At 40.9% G+C, this 16,500-nt stretch overlaps 1 protein-coding gene across 1 annotated transcript; it reads right to left on the minus strand.

The window, feature by feature from the left end:
- Positions 1 to 384: 384 nt before the first annotated feature.
- On the minus strand, positions 385 to 15,932 carry LOC143005384 (3'-5' exoribonuclease HELZ2-like). The gene is made up of 20 exons (XM_076156782.1): positions 15,813 to 15,932; positions 13,194 to 14,783; positions 12,337 to 12,520; positions 12,039 to 12,146; positions 11,139 to 11,650; positions 9,457 to 10,107; positions 8,490 to 9,279; positions 8,304 to 8,379; positions 4,810 to 8,185; positions 4,530 to 4,615; positions 4,223 to 4,360; positions 3,989 to 4,144; positions 3,746 to 3,884; positions 3,530 to 3,661; positions 2,992 to 3,184; positions 2,544 to 2,693; positions 2,211 to 2,420; positions 1,938 to 2,094; positions 1,360 to 1,527; positions 385 to 690 (listed from the first exon to the last, which is right to left on the minus strand). Exons 2-20 carry the CDS (start codon positions 14,546 to 14,548, stop codon positions 584 to 586), a joined length of 8,688 nt encoding a protein of 2,895 aa, XP_076012897.1. The 5' UTR covers positions 14,549 to 14,783; positions 15,813 to 15,932; the 3' UTR covers positions 385 to 583.
- Positions 15,933 to 16,500: the final 568 nt, after the last annotated feature.

The following is a 16,500-nucleotide window of genomic DNA, read 5'->3' on the forward strand; positions in this document are numbered from 1 at the left end:
ATCCATTTAAAATCTCCCTGAGCATTTAAATATATCAATGACCCAACATGCAATACAAAGCACTTGGACTGCATGCAGAGGAGTCAAATATCACATGTAACTTAAGATTCTGAGCTCAGTGCGTATTTGTTTGGTTCTACTGTACACATGATGGCAAACTGACCTTCCCCATAACAAAATGATGGCATTCAAAAAAAAAATGTGTAGGTGTTGGGATAAGGATGAACTTAATGTAGCTTATATACAATATTTCCCTAGAATTCTGCTGGTAGAACATGTAGTTCAGGCTGGAATGTAAATTTCATCATGATTAACACTGAAATTGTAAGAATTCTTGCAGATTCCACAGATACAGTTCATATTCTTGGAAAAGCCATGTGTGTGTAGCACAAACTTCACAGCAAAAGTGGAAACTGCGCCAAATACAAAAAAGCTGCGGAAATCTGCTTCAAAATGTTAAAACACAGCGCAATAAATCATTTAGACATCTTAACAAAATCTTGAATAGTTTAATGAAATCATCGTATCGTATCTCTGATGTGGTCCTTGTAGTTGAATCAAGAGAGACAGCAGATCTAGGCGGCTATTGGGCCACCGAGATCTTTTCTGCTTTTGTCACCACACCGTGTGCGGTGTAGTGTCGCAGCAGACTCTTCCAAGCAGCGCTGCAGCTCAGCATGTGTTGGTTGCCTTACAGATGAGAGGTGGGGAGGACAGGGGGGAGACACGTTAACTTTTAAAATCCAACACTGTACTAACCAGAATAACATTATGAATGTCAGTGTTATGTGGTTATATATCTGTGTTCATTTCCCTTGGCTGTTTGTGATCCTCTAAATTGAGAAAAACATCAGTGAAGGTCATTCCTAAGAGTTTTAAAGTGGAGGAAGCTAATTTCAAGTAAATTATGTTACAAAACATCTCAAGGGAGATTTCCAACATGTTTAATAAGAATTATTGGGTATAATTTCAATAAAATAAAAAATATATATTTTAAGAGATATATCTTTGTATTCCAACCTTACTGATAATAGTTGCACATTCCAAAATGCATTGGCATCATGAACCAGATATTACATTTATTGTGATTGCTTGGACTGTAGACATTAGTTAGCCAATATGCTGTAAAGGAAATATATTTCGGTTTGCTAACCAACACCACCTCAGGGTTGTGCTCAGTAGGGTATATTAGGAAAGTTGACCATAATGTATCCCAAAACTGTCTCTTTGGCCATGCAGTGCTACTAACCTCTTGATTTTACACTACCTAAGGACTTTCCACATTGTCTATTCCAATATGAAGTCCTGAATAATAGATGAGCTTCCACGTGTATCCCTATGTGATTAAGAGTATCTCACCTATAATGCACAGTCCCTCCTTGGCTCTGGTGATTCCCACATTTATCTGGTTGGCAGAACTCAGAAAGCCCAGATTTTTGGACAGCCAAGCTCTCTCTGGCTTGTCCTCTATCTCGTCACTCGGAAGAGAGCACACTGTGGATATGATGACGTAACGCCATTCACTTCCTAAAGGATAAAATGTTGGGAAGATTAAATTTGAGCACACTGTTTGGAGTTTATCCATCAAGCTCCCAGGAACACGGCGGGGCTGTGTGCCGTGATTTTTGTCTAGTGGCCACTTGCAGCCCCAGAACAGCTTTTTTAGACATCACTTAGAAAATTGAAGGCCGGTAAACTGAGAGGAAAACACGTAAACCATAATCCAGTCATCCAGGTTATTTGGATTCCATAGTCTTGCAATGCAATGCAAATTCAACAAAACATTGCATTTTTTCCTTATTACATTACATTACATTCCTTATGCTGCATTATTTCCCATTTTACTGTAAAATGGATGAGGTGTCAGAAATTGTAATGCTAAGTGCCACAAGCAAGTAAAAGTTGTTTTGTGCATATTGTGTGTGCTTGTTTGTCACCTTGGCTTTTGGTGATTGTGGTAACATGGATATCACCCATATTCTTCATCCTCAGCTGGTCTCTGATTTCGGACACTTGAGCGTTATATGGTGACAGAATCACAACATCTTGCTGTTTCACGTGAGCCTTTTTCACCAGCATTTCAGCAATCTCAATCTGATAACCCCCCCAAAAATAACATCCAGGTTAATTGACACCATGATCATTGTAATACATTCTCTACTTTAAAGTTCAAATTAATTGAGGCAAAGTAGTGTTGCTTAGTACTGTACCACTTTGTCTCTCTCTTCCAGGTTGGCTTTGGATTTCTCGTTTCCTTTTTTAGTCTTAACAATCAGACTGACTGTCTTTCCACAGATGTCTCCAAAAACGATTGCCGTTGGCTTTTTGTCAGCAATCAGGACACTGTTTGGTTGCTTCACCCCAGTAATTAGCTCACCCTCATAATATTCATTTGATGGGAACTTGCATATGTCCTCATGCTGTGAAGGTACACAAATGAGAGTTTAATTTAAAACACCAATTGATACTGTTATATGGTAATGTAAGCCTTCAACAGTAACCAAAACACTATATACTGTATACTGTATTGTTGTTGTTCTTACCATTCTGTACTGGGTGTTCAGTCTCACTGTCCTCCTCTGGTGATGGATTGTAAAGTAGCGTTCAAACAGAGATTTAGACATCCCCAGCTTCATCACCTTCACATTCTTGACAATGGGACTCAACTGTTTGTGGTCACCAATTAGCACAATCTAAGAAGGATAATGTAGACATTAATTCCATGATGAGAAGGTAGCAAGGTTGCATGCATTCAAAAACACAAGGATTCATTTTAGGGTGGCCTGAATATGCACAGCTTTAATGGCAAATCTGGGCTGTAGTTGTAGTTGTTGTGACAAACAACAATGAAGTCAAGAGGAAATTTGAGGGGCTACTTCAAAGGTCAAGAGATCACCAAAATCATTTGAAAGCCATATTTAGTACCATTATTAAAAAATTGTGTTGATGGAGAGTGAGAGCAGAATACTCAATATTAAAAGGAAAAGATACCTTTTCAGTATTGTTGCTGACTAATGGGATTAAGGCCTGGGGTTCAGTGGCCATTGCACACTCATCAATGAGGATCTGACGTGCGCTGACTGTCTTAGTCAAGCTTGGAGTGGAAGACACTGAACAAGTGCACAATATGACGTCATGCTGTTTGAGCTCGTGTATCCGAGCATCTGTCAGAAGTTTTTTGTACCTATGAGGGTAAAGGAGAGCAATAGATATTGTTAGAACTAAAGAGCTCTTTAAATCATAATTCAATTATTTCATAATTGACAATTTAATCTCAAGGTTTTACTCCATACATTCAGAGTCTCATTCCATACATATTTGCTTCATTCCATATATTCCATACCATACATTCCATATATTCTCAAGAATCAGTGATTTATTTCCAGAATGGAATACCAATAACATCAACAACAAAACTCCTACTAATAATAATGTGGCAATACACACATACAATTAATATATTTATCTTATATCTTAAATATATAATAAAAAATAATAATAATAATCTAACCCAGCAGCGGTGACTTACACTTTCACTTCTTCAACAGTTAACTCAGGTCCCTCATTGTTAAGGGCAAGTTGAATGCGTTGGTCAAAATTATTTATTTCAGCTGAACAAGGATTTTGGTCCTGGCGCATGCGGTGGTGCAGGGTAATGCTCCTACATGATGTAAAATATGTCATTAATATGTTAGATTTAGGTTTGTTACATGTTTTGCTTTAAATGTAAATGTTATTTAAATACCTGAGGTTTGGGTTGGATTTTTCTGAGCGCTGTGTCCTTTGAGAAACTGGGTAAGGGTAGTCGAGCATCTCCACTTGTTGACTGTACATTCGAAGGGGTTTGGGACCGTCCTTCACTTTCATTAGTAACATCAGGAACTCTGCATTGAAATTCAAAGTCACATGCAGCATTCATACAACTACATCTACTTTAACAGAAACTAAATGCCAAGATTTCAGCAGAAACTCAGTTTAAGTAACTTGCCTGCAACAACATCAACTGACTTGTTGGACGGGCCGCAGTAGAGAATAACATCTTTCTTGTTCTGATCCTTAGGGTTAATAACCCTCCTTTGGTACTGGTTGTTCATCTTAAAGAACCAGTGCACGATGTACACCCCCACCACTGTCTTTCCAGTCCCTGTATAAATATAAAATTGTATTAACTTAAAAGAAAAGAATTGAGCACATGAAGGTGAATAAACCTTCCTTGTCTTACCGGGTGGCCCTTGTATGAGAGTGAAGGAATTACTTAGTGCTTTTTCCACAGCTTCATACTGTCTCGGGTTGAGTGATGGCAGTTCAGCTGGTAGCTTTTCCTGTATGAGCTGCCACCTTTGCACACTGTACTGTGGAGCTGCAAACAAAATGAGTGTACAACCTCTAGGATTACATGTATGTTTTTTGTCAACAATATATAGTAAACAATTAACACTACTACATGAATGAATTTATTTGTGATTCAAATGTTTTGAATATGTTTAATCTACTGTATGCAGTACATGGCTGCTGACAATAAGGCTTACCCTCGTTCAAAATGTGTTGTCCAAGAGCTATGTTCTGGACAAGGTTGCATGCTGACCCAATGCTCTTGACAGCACTTTCTTTTCGTCTGAAAATCAAACAAACAAAAATATTGGTAAACGTTTATTATACAAATGAAAAAAAAGTTGGTTGATCATGTTAACTTTAGCAGTAGAACATTAGTGTATAAAGAGCTCATAGTTGACCACAAAGGTTCATGCAATAAACAGTATCACTATACATTTATTAAAGGCAAGATGAAAGATTTTCACTTGCACTTACATGTCAGGCACGAGCTTTGGGATGATTTCAACTGTGAAGAGTGTGTCTTTGTGAAAGACACAATGAGGAATCTTCTCCATTGGCAGGTGACTGATATTGAACTCCACTTCTTTATCTGTTTTGTCATCCACTTTGTTTGTGACACCATGTGCCACCCATGTGAACTCCTTTGGATCCACCCCTATGGAATGTTCCACAGTTGATGGCAGTTCCAGTTTCAACCCTCTTTTCCGTATGCACAATAGGCACTTTGCAAGGTTACATTCAATGGCCCAATCATCAATCCATGTGTGTGGAAGGATGAAGCTCCCTCTCATGAGACTCTGCTCTTGGCAAAAGCTCACAGGCAAATCCTCAATGATTATGCTTTCACTTTCATTCACTGCTGTGTCAGCAGATTCCATTTCACACAATGGCAGCCAAATTCTTTTATATTCATTAGGGTCACTATAATGAAGCCTGGGTGGATCCTCTGCAGATTTTGTGAAGCATGGTGAAGGGTTGCGGACATGGTCCACACAAATCTCAAACTTTGGTTTGATTTGGACCAACTGAATAACTGGTGTATGGTAACATCGTTTTACCTCAGATGTCATTTGGATTTGAATGGTATCTCCTCGCTGAAACTGGAAGTCGAGATCAACATAGTGGCCTTGGTCGCTGCTAAGTGTGTCTGTCTCAGTCTGAGGCGTCTCAGGTTTTGGCAAACATTGTTCTCTCACCAGCTGTGTTGCATTAGCTTCCTTTATGAGTGACTTTGCATCCTCCCAATTTCCTTTGTGAATTTCTTCACCGATGGCTTTCCACATTTTTACTGGAATCACAGTGCAAGAATGACAGTCCTGAAACCTTGTCAGCTCTTGGTGGATGTCCTTGGTTTTAGCCGAGTAGATCCGTTTTTTCCATTGAAGGGTGATGCAGTGTGATGATGGATCATCGACTGGTTGGTCCTCCAATTGCAAATCTCTGTACATAATTGATAAGCTATCAGCAAAGAGTTTCCCATCAAAAGGAAATGACACTGTAAAACCGTCTTCCATAGGCTCTGCACTGACGATGAACGCTATCTTTGGAGCATTCTGTGTCCTTGTGCTCACAGCGTAGCAGATTTTCTCAGCCTTTTGTTCATACTCTTTAGCATGCTTGCTGCTGTTTTCAAATTGACAGCACAAAGCCTCAATGTCAGTTAAAGAGTAATGCACATCACTATCACAGATGACGTTGTGCAAAAGTCTCTGTAAGACAACATCCATGTAGCGCCGAATGGGTGAGGATGCATTTGTGTAGGATGTAACATTTAAAGAATAGTGTCCAATACGGGCTTCTGGGGATGAGTTGGAACGGATGACGTATGCTTTATTACAGCACCTTATGAACCGAGACACCACCGGCATGAGCTGAGGGTGGATGTCGTCTGCTGCAACCAGGTCAATCACTTTGTCTATGTCATCGGCACTGGCAGCTGACTGGATGTCGTTCCACACTTTAGTGAGTATGCAGAAGCCATTGGTGCTTTGTGTTCCGATATCTTGTGTGTCAAGGTCAACTTTGTACCGCACATGAAAAGACAGTGGGATGAATTCCCCACATTCCTGGATTAATTGATTCAACTTCTCAGGATTTGGTTTTTGCTGACAACGTAGGGGGGTGTAGTTGCTGGTTTTATCTGCACCGATCAGCTTTTCTGATACATATTTGTTGAACAACACACTGAGCTCCTCAATCATCAGATGGGCTTTCCGTTTTCCTGGTATCCGATCTTTTTCAGTTTGAGCATAAGCCCAGCCCCGTCCAAGTCTTTCCTTCCTTTGAGCTTTTGCAAAACAATAAGCCACTCTGACGCAGTCGCTTATATCAAAATGTGATCCTCCTTCCATTTGTGGTGATGAGATGATGACTTCTGCCTCTTCATAAGACAGCTTTTCATCAGAGTGGATCAGAGATAGCTGAAAGCGTGGCTCTTCTATGATCTTGTGTGTTTCCTTTGTTACTTTGATTATCAATGAAACCACCCGCGACCTGCGACCTTGAACTGGCAGTAGACTGAGTTCCTGATGATGTCTGGGGAACATATGGTGAATGACTTTCCCTGTACCGCTGTAATATGAAGAACCACGTTGTTTTGCCTTTTCATCTAATGCGCTACCTTGATTCACGTAGCTTGCTACATCTGCAATATGGACTCCCAACTCATACCAGCTTTCACAATTCTTGACACTGATCGCATCATCCAAGTCTTTCGCTCCTTTTGGATCCACAGTGAAAGTTTTTATCTCACACAGGTCTACTCTGATCTTTGCATATTTGTCTTCCAGCAATAAACCCTCATCTGATCCACATCGTTGAAAGACTTTGAATTCTTCCTTCAGAAGTCTAACTCCATCATCTACAGACTTGCCTATTGGGACAATATCTACGACTCTTCCCAGTGGAAATAAACATTGTTCTTTCCAGCTGAGCACTTGCACCATAAATACATGAGTTTCTTTGAGGCCTTCATTAAGTCGTTCCCTTATACGTATACTCCACTCTCCATCAGTTTGCTCCCATACTGGTAGGAAATTGCGTCTTTCCTTCAGGAGCAGTATGCGTATTTTGGGTGCATTCCTTGTAAGAGGTATCATTGTCCTTACGACAAACTTGCTATCAGTCTTCAGGTTTGGTTTGCTGTGATCTTCATCCTCAAAATAGCACAGAAGTAAACGGGCTGATTTATCTTCCTTGGTGATAGCGATCACGTTGCCTTTATATACAACCACTTCATCCCCGGTGAAAGCCTTGCCTACGGCTTCTTTTCCTGTCAGCCTTATGGGTCTGCTGGGGCAGTCAGATGGTCTGACATAACCTTTGTTGAACGATTCTCTGACAAACTGTCCATGCTGGTAAGAATTGGGGTCTTTTCTGCACAGCTCCAAAAGGTCTGTGGCACCAGTGGTGTGGTATGATGGTCCGTGGTTATCAGAGTTTTCATATCTCAAACTCTCAGGTTCATTTTCTGTTCTGTGCTGTTCATATTCATCTGTCATCTGTTGAAGAATTGCATCACTGTCGGTGTTTATCTCTTCGATAGGTTCAGTCCTTTGAAACTTTGCTGTTTCCTTCACGTCTTTCTCAAAGAAGTCTTTGGTGAAATGCTCTGGGCTCACACTCTTGTTGTCAATGCAGTGATCTATGTAGCTCTTCCAGATTTTAGAGCATGCACCAAAGCAGGAGAGGGCAGCTGCATCTCCAACTACAACTAATTGGGACTGAGCCCTGGTCATTGCTGTATTCAATACACGAGCGTCACTGAACAGCTCCAAGCCAGGGACGTGAGAGGTTTTTAGGCTATCCCGTGTTTGAACAGCTGTCATTATGATAGCCCTGAATTGATTTCCTGTTGAAAAATGACAGTTAAAAAAAATTCAATAATTCAAAATTATATAATAACCTCACAATAAAATGTTGAAGTGTCAGTTGAAGTAACAGAATACGATACTGTAGGTTCAAATTACCTTGCACATTTGCAATGTTCTGGACAGTGACCTTTCCAAGCTTCCTTCCCTTAAGTGCTGTCCGAACTTGTACAACCTATAAAACACAACATTAGAGAGAATTCATTTTCACAGCTCATTCTGTAGATGTAGATGTAGAATCTAGATGCTTGAGTGTATTGTTTATTGTTTTAACAATTTAGTTACCTGAAATCCCTCTGATAGAACACAGATTGAGCTTTGGTCCTTTGGCCCCCATATCGGTGGCCAGTGTTCAAGAATGTCTTGCACCGTTTCAGCCACTTTGGCCACCTCCTCTGAGTTATACCAAGACATAGAAATAGGGTCCAAGCGACACTCTCCCCTGACATGGTGGAACTTTAGGGAGTGGCCAGTTGGATGAGCTGGCACATTCCCAGCAGCTTTGATAATGTCCTCCTTTCCAACATAGAAATGGGTGGAAACAAATTCCACAATGTCTTTGGTTGAACGGTAGTTTTCACTGAAAATGATTCTACTTTTCTGAGCAGTGTCACACTTTTGGCTTTGATAATAGTGAAACAAGCGATTGAGAAGTGTGTGATTTGAACGGTGGTGGGCGTCCACTGAGAAAAGCTTGGGTGCCATTTGCATGTGATCGCCAGCTAAAACAACTCTAGTGTTTGGCCCCGTAAGATCAAGGGCCATCAGGGCTTCACATTCCAGCATCTGGGAAGCTTCATCAATTAGGATGTGGGTGAAGTATCCAGCTGGGAGCTTGAGTTTTTGAAAATGTCTTGCCATCGATGTGGTGGTTATTATGACATTATGGCTATCCAGGATTGCCTTTGTAGGTGGGAGAAACCTTTCCCCTGAATGAAAGCAGTACTTCAAAGTAACCTCATCTGTGGCACCCCAGGCTTGTTGACTGCTTGCCTTTATTCGAATTGGTCTTATTCCTCTGTCTCCCTTCATGATGAATGGGTGCAAATGATCTCTGACATACAGATCAGCAGAGCTAAAAGGAAACACAAATGTCAACGATGAAACTACATATTGGTGACACAACATTTACATTTGTACTTCTTACACTAGAGAGGATTTATGCAATGAGTTGCACTGACAAGATTAGAAATATGCTTCAAATGTTAAACTGAACCAATATAGTACATTTAAACTTGAGTTTATGCATTACCTGTTGGTGTAGGTGCAGATAAGCACTTTGTTTTCAGGCCTCTTAGTCAGTTCTCTTGCTGCTACAGCAAGAGTGAACGTCTTGCCAGTTCCAAATGGTCCATAAATGAGGAGTGGTGCCACAGATTTTTGGACATTTACGTCTCTGGTAATGAAGTCAATTGCTGATTGCTGCTTCGCATTGAGTTTGTTGTTGTTTTTGTGATTTACAGAAACATTTACAGGAACTGCACAGTTCTTCAGGTCTGGTAGAACTCTTTTTGTGTCTGGAAGAAGGTCTATAGCCTTGTGCATTAGGCAGAATCTGTGACGGTTCAGCTGAAACTGAACTTCCATTTGATATGTTTCATTGCTTTTAAGTTTAAGATCAGAGCAACATTTTCTGGATAGCTGCAGATATACTATGTTTCCACTGCGACGGTTTTCCAAGATGCCGACTTCATAGGCCTTGGGGTCTTGATCCTTTGAAGATGATGGAGCAATCAGAACGGACTGAATGCTTCGTCTCAGTACCAGTCCTTCTGAGGTTTCTGGTGTGAGATTACAGGGTAGCGAGACGGCACAGTACAGTTCTCCAGGTGGGGCCTTGTACATGCTAGAATGACTGCCCTCCACCATTTCCAATGTTGTAATTTCTCCAGACACATTTAGTCTAAAGTAAGAAAACAAGAAAAAGACAAAGGCTTAGGCACAGATTAGTGACAGCATTTCTGCAGTAAAGTGGCTCAATCCTTGTTCCAGTATCAGAAAGGTGTAGAAACATCTATCTGAGATAATATGCACATATGCATATACAGTATGATGATAGACAACAATACTGATTTTAGAATACTTAAATCCTGTAAATATTTGGACTTTGTACAAGGATGAATTGTAATTACAAATGAGTCACAATGCTGAACACTGAGTAGCAGCCATTGGAATTGTTGCGGTACATCAAGTTCAATCTGGTGAAAAATAAAAGTCATTATAGCTTGAAAGCAGAGACACAATGAGTAGGGAAAATTCAAAGTGAGCCCCTGAACATCAAGTCCTACAAACTGCACAAATTGCAAACCTGCTCTATGCAATGAGATGACTTTCATACTTCATAACTAATGGTTTAGCATCAATCATCTACCCAATCACCTTCTTTAACAACACCCTCATCTGGACATACAGTTCCTAGACGATCCAAGGTCACTTTCAGTTCACTACATGCCGTGAACAGATACTTCCTCAAAAACTATTTCGGTAAGTTTACTTTTTCAATGAGAATTCCAATCTGTTGACATAGGGGTGTTGTTCTGTTTTCATCAATCAATGTGAGCACATTTCCAACCATGTTATTTTCCATTACAAAATATATCATGCTGCTGTAAAGCCACATAAAGGTGACATGCATTTCAATTCTTCAATCTCTTTGCTAACATTTACAGGAATTGGGCAACTAGTAGAAGAAAATGGTGTAGTGTGCATGCTCATCCAATGATATCACGTGCTAAAGCTCTTCGAGACTGCTTGAAATTTGTACAAATGAATGTAAAATGGTGTAAAACTCTGTTTAAATTGCACATGGCAACTTCCGCGCACTTCTGATCTATAAAAGGGGGGCGCGAAAGAAAAAGTTTGAGAACCACTGACCTGTCAAGCGCAGACCAACAGAGACAAAAAAATGCAATAATAAATAAAGGAATAACTTACCTTGAAACAACTGCGTCCTCTGCTCGTTCTTCATCGTACAAGAAACTGTGCATTCTGTCTTTGTAGTTTTCATCATCCAGCGGCGTCTTGCTGTTGTTGGAGGGCTTGTAAAGAATGTTAATCTGAGGAGGCTTGTACTCCTTCAACAGCTCCTCCTGTTCTTCAGTCCTGGATAAGTAGGGGATGATGACTCTGTTCCCCCTATGCCAGCGCTCAATACTTTGAAAAGCGCTGCCGCAGTTCACATTTGGAGGCTCACTGTCAGCTAAGTGTTGACCCACTCTAACCCGGAGCTTCCGTAACAGCACTGGCCTTATGCCAAAATCCAGCACCAGCCACTGTTCATACAGGCCTGGGTTTATGGATGTGAACGACACGGTAATGTCAGTGGTCGTGTTTTCGCTTAGGAAGTCTTCACCTGGAGAGTAGATGCAAGGCTCAGAATCAAATTCACCGATGGAGAATGACGCTCCTGGTTCCTCCTTCAGCAGTGCCACATGCACAAGCTCTCTCTGTATGTACAAAAGCAGTGTATTAAGGTCAAATTATAAGATTTCTGTTATATATCAATACCCTTGATGAAAGACAAACTTTTGTCCTTGTTGCATGGAAATAAAAAATGTGATTGATTTTCCATTTTGCCCACTTCCCAGTCTGTCCCCTCTTGTTTTGTTTATCTCCTGGCTGTGTCCTGATATTTTTTGCCTGCTTTTTGATACAGAGTGAAGCCTGAGGAAAGTAGCGTCTGCATTTGGGTCCGCCAACCTTGAAAACATGCCAGTACTCGAAGTTCTACCAAAATCCTGGTAATGTTATCAGTACACTCATGCAACACTCAGCGAAGGGTGATGACACAGCAGTGCACAACAAGGAGGTGCTGTTAGTTTGTTAGTTTTTTACCTCTGTGTCCACCTGGAAATTCCACTGCAGTTTCACACCGGTCAGTTCACACGTCAAAGTTAAATCTCCATCACATCTAATGCTTACATCGTCGACTTGCTCTGATATCTGTTAAACATTGGAAACAGTGAATTTAAATATTATATTAGTTACTATTTAACGTGACTAAAACGTTTAAAAGCTGTATTATAGCACCATTATGAAAGAGATAGAGATACTGTATGTGCTGTAATGAGTGCCCCTCTACTCTATCATGTGGGATTGGTAAACATGGTGTGTACTTGTGTACAAAACTTACAATGTGCACTTCATTGCTGCTGTTTCTATATTCTTCCAACAGCTTTTCACTGTAACACATGAGAAGCTGTGCTTCGATGTTTTGTCTGATGTCCTTTTCCTCTTCAGCTCGCATCAACCACTCCTTAAGCTCCGCGTCAGAATGTGCTTTTGGACACATTGTGCCGTATTCACAGCTCTTTGGCCTTGGAAGAAACAATGACAATGCTCTCTTTACATCAGAAATCATAACTTCACAGGGTGCTAACCATTTGGCATTCCACTCATGTACACGTCTGTCAAACGTTCGGCTGTAGTACAACCAATTATCACAGTTTAAAATGTTTTAAAAATCTCCCAAGCAAACAAGCGACAAGTAATGTTAAGATGTGATACATTGTACTGCCTGGGTGTTGTTGCTGTTTGTTAGATAGCTCAGATATATAATTAATGGATAAAAGAATTTAATGAAATTTGTCGATCGGTGGGACTTTTGGGTCGAGGAGGAATAGTTCAGGACCTGGATCTGATTAGGGAAACATTTTTTTCCCGTTCTGTTTTTAAAATTGCAAGGTCGGGAATTTTAAGCCATCAGCCCAGAAGCCAAAATCTTTAAACTGCCACATTGTAACGGATCAAAAAAGAAGAATATCATGTACCACAGCATAAAAATAACTATTCTTCCTTTGTTATTGAGATAAATGTGACACTGTATCGTGGTGCATTTTACACACAGAGGCCACTTTGTTAGATATAGCTGTACAAGCCAATACAACAAGTTTGTGAATCTGATTTGCTGACATTGATGCTTCAGAGAGTCAACCGTGGCCATAAAGGTGTTTGGCTATAAACAGCTTAAAGATGAGGAGAACTGTTTACCTGTTACACAGCAAAAACTCTGCTCTGCAGTTGTGTGGAGGCGGCCGGCATTTCCAACAGGCAGTGGTGTCCAAAGAGAGTAACTGAGCATGATCCAAGGAGGAGCAGTGCTTGACGAAACTCGCAGGTGAGGACAGGGTCAGCAGGCAGATTTTGCAGTACATGCTGACCGTTTTGGACTCTGTCTGCCCATTCCGGCTTAACTGAAGGAGATGAGGACGAATTGAGAGCCCACACTTTTCCGCCTTCCACACCGCCATCTCTACCTCGCAGTGGGCTCTGTGGCACTGGCCTGCCTCATGCCAGCAGCCCTTGCCCTCGGCCACAAAGCTGCAGTACTCAAAGGTACAGGGTTCGGGAATAGGGCGCACTTGCATGTAGATTTCCTTCCCGAAACCCCCTGATAAGTGATGGACTAAGATTGGGTTCCATTCGTGCGCTGCATCTGCCGAGCACTTGTTAATCCACCGTTTGTGCGTCAATTTAAGTGGAATACCATGAAAACATTCTTTGCAAAGCTCAAGGTATTTACCTGAAAACTCTTGGATTATATCTTCTGCTACACTTTCGGGCGTTGCAGATATGGGCTTAGACTCAGTTAAAGATTGGATTAACTTCTTGGTATCTATTTTTTTATCCCTAACAAAGTTCCATACCATAGCCTCTTCGTGGCTACTAGCATATGAACAGCTGTCCCCATGCTGTGTACATCCGGTGTCCTCGGCAAAGAATCTACACATTTGGTAAATGACATTTCGACCAAAGTTACCAAATTTAGGCCGTTCAGCTACAAGCTTCCACTGTTGGGATGCTTTGGCTTTGGCTAGAAGCTGATTTCTACCACACTGGTGTTTGAGCTTCTGAATGGTGTATGTTGTTTTCTTCTGCTTGGTAGAGCAGAGAGGACATGCAGCCTTTAACTCTAGAGTCTCTAAGAGATGATCTAGAGATTCAGCTTTGTTACACTGAGCACTGGGCCCTGAGTCACTCTGTGCTAGGCGATAACTAATAGATGTGCGGTCTAATCCCAGTTGTTTTTCAATGTTCCACACTTGAGCTTCCTCAGCACTTCTGGCAAAGGTACACCTGTTCTTGTGCATTGAGCAACCGCGGCCCTCCACAAAGTGAAGGCACACCACATAGTGACTCGGTTTCGGAATCAAGGGCCGACGAGCAACAGGCCTCCATTTCTGGCCATCTTTGGTTTTACAGAGCAGGAGATCTCGAGCACAAGGGTGCTGGACAGATCTTAGTCTGTAGGTAATTTCCTTCTCTTTGACACAGCACAAATCACATACGAATTTGAGCTCATGTCCCGGCAAAAAAGGAGACAGTTTGGACCCATTAGTCGCCATTGTGACATAGCATAGTCCAACTATCTAAATTCAACCACTGAATGCTTTATAATGCCTCATCGGCTCGCCAACTACTGGAATGAGGGCTGGTAGCTTGAGGAATTTAACAGAACCTGTTAGGAGAATTAATAACTAAGATATTCAGACTCTGACAATCATTAGTCAGCTGAAGCGATAATTATCTTTGTCAAACTGATCATTCACGTCCAGGAAGTCCTCCTTTGACTTGTTGTACCTGAAAAGAAAACGGCAGAGAAAACAATACACTCAGAATAGTAAACCTTAGTAGTATAGAAGTATGTAATGACTTTTAGTGCATTCATTTTGCCGTCTTCATCACCGAATAGTAAGTAGACTGTGGCATGTCATGTCTGTTACACTGACTTGTTCAGTGACCTGGTGTAATTCAGAAATGAGCCACTAGAGGGCAGATAGGATAACATGAACAGGAAATGAGCACAGGAAATGTGTGAGGTTCTGAGATAAAATGTTGTATCTTAGTAATTCCTTAATAGTTTAACAGGGCTAGAAACTAAAGCATTACTATTTCATTATTCCCCATTTGTGTTGTTTGGAATCTCAGGCCTTGGAGATCAAAGTTTATGTCTCAGCACATCTGCGTTTTCCTCATTCACTTCTAAACGGAAATCCCCATCATCTTACTCTACAGGATGTGACATACAGTTGTCATCACACTCTGAACATCCCAACCAACACACTGCACTTTTCGTTCGTTTTCGTTTACACTCCTTGATACTGATACTGATAGTACCTCAGTACACCTCTGAACACAGGACTTGTTCTAGTGATGGCGCTCTTTGCCATTGAGACATTATGTGTAACTGATTTTACTTTGAAGTAAAATCGGACTCCTTCGTGACACTTGCGCCTTCATACACTAGATGTCGCTATTGTATCTTTTCAACAATATCAATTGCGAACGCAGATGAATAAACAAGCAACTACAGGAAATGTGAGCCAAACTAGTACCTCGTAACTAACACTTCATAACATTACGCTCTTTTACTACTACTACAAGAACTTCCATCACCACTACCACCACCACTACTACTACTATTATTATTATTATTAATAACAACAACAACAATAACATTGCCGAGACCAATACAATCACTCGTTTAATATGCGGCTAATCCGTTATCGTTACTTCCTGAGCTATTTCGATTATTTTGTAAAGTAAACAATCAACAACATTGCGATTCTTCCCAGCCCGGTTTGAACCAACAGCATCATGTGCACTTACCCCTCTGACAACCTCCATTGTTGGCGAAGACGAAATCGCAGAAGTGCCACAGAAGTGCCTTCGGGTTTATGTAGTAGCAGAGTCGCGCCCCTCTGTTGATCGCCGAGGACCGATTACAGCTTTAAGTTTCGTTTCTCGCGAATTACGTCAGCGTGTGATGTGCACGCTCCCGCCAGCACTCACGCACGGACGCACGCATACACACATCACAGGTGCGTGTGACGCTGCAAAGAAGCCATCAAATAATATGTAATGAGACACAAGTCACTACACACAGTCATATTATTTGAATTTTATTTTGACTCAATATGATATTGTGACCCTCAAAACACATTTAAAACATCACAAAAATCAACCAGTCAACTGCAAAATCAGTAAGTTTGCAGAAGGTGTATTTTGAAGTGCAGAATGATTTTTATTTAAACTAAATGTAAATGTGTTGTGTGTACATCATCATCATCATCATCATCATCATCATCATCATCATCAACATTACTACCGCTGGTTGTAGTAGTAGCAGTCGTAGAAGAAATCAACTTCTCTATTCCTTAATTCTAATTATCTTGAGTGTTACTTGCTTGTTGTTTATACTCTATGTACATTGTTTTGGTGCTGTCTTCCTCTTTGTGCCTAGCTTGCAAGATGTCATGCTGGAGCAAACGGTCCTCTGAGAAGTTTTGCCAGAAGA

The sequence above is a fragment of the Genypterus blacodes genome, unplaced genomic scaffold (genome assembly GCF_046128005.1).
Source record: "Genypterus blacodes isolate CSIRO-AG114 ecotype Tasmania unplaced genomic scaffold, CSIRO-AGI_Gbla_v1 ptg000070l_1, whole genome shotgun sequence".
Lineage (NCBI taxonomy): Eukaryota > Metazoa > Chordata > Actinopteri > Ophidiiformes > Ophidiidae > Genypterus > Genypterus blacodes.

Bases quoted from the DNA above. Each gene is read 5' to 3' on its own strand.
- LOC143005384 (XM_076156782.1), bottom strand. From the start codon at position 14,548: ATGGCGACTAATGGGTCCAAACTGTCTCCTTTTTTGCCGGGACATGAG. The intron at 10,108-11,138 runs GTAAGTTATTCC...TTCTTACTTTAG, and splicing joins GAGGACGCAGTTGTTTCAAG to ACTAAATGTGTCTGGAGAAA. The intron at 4,361-4,529 runs GTAAGCCTTATT...TTTTGTTTGCAG, and splicing joins ACAACACATTTTGAACGAGG to CTCCACAGTACAGTGTGCAA.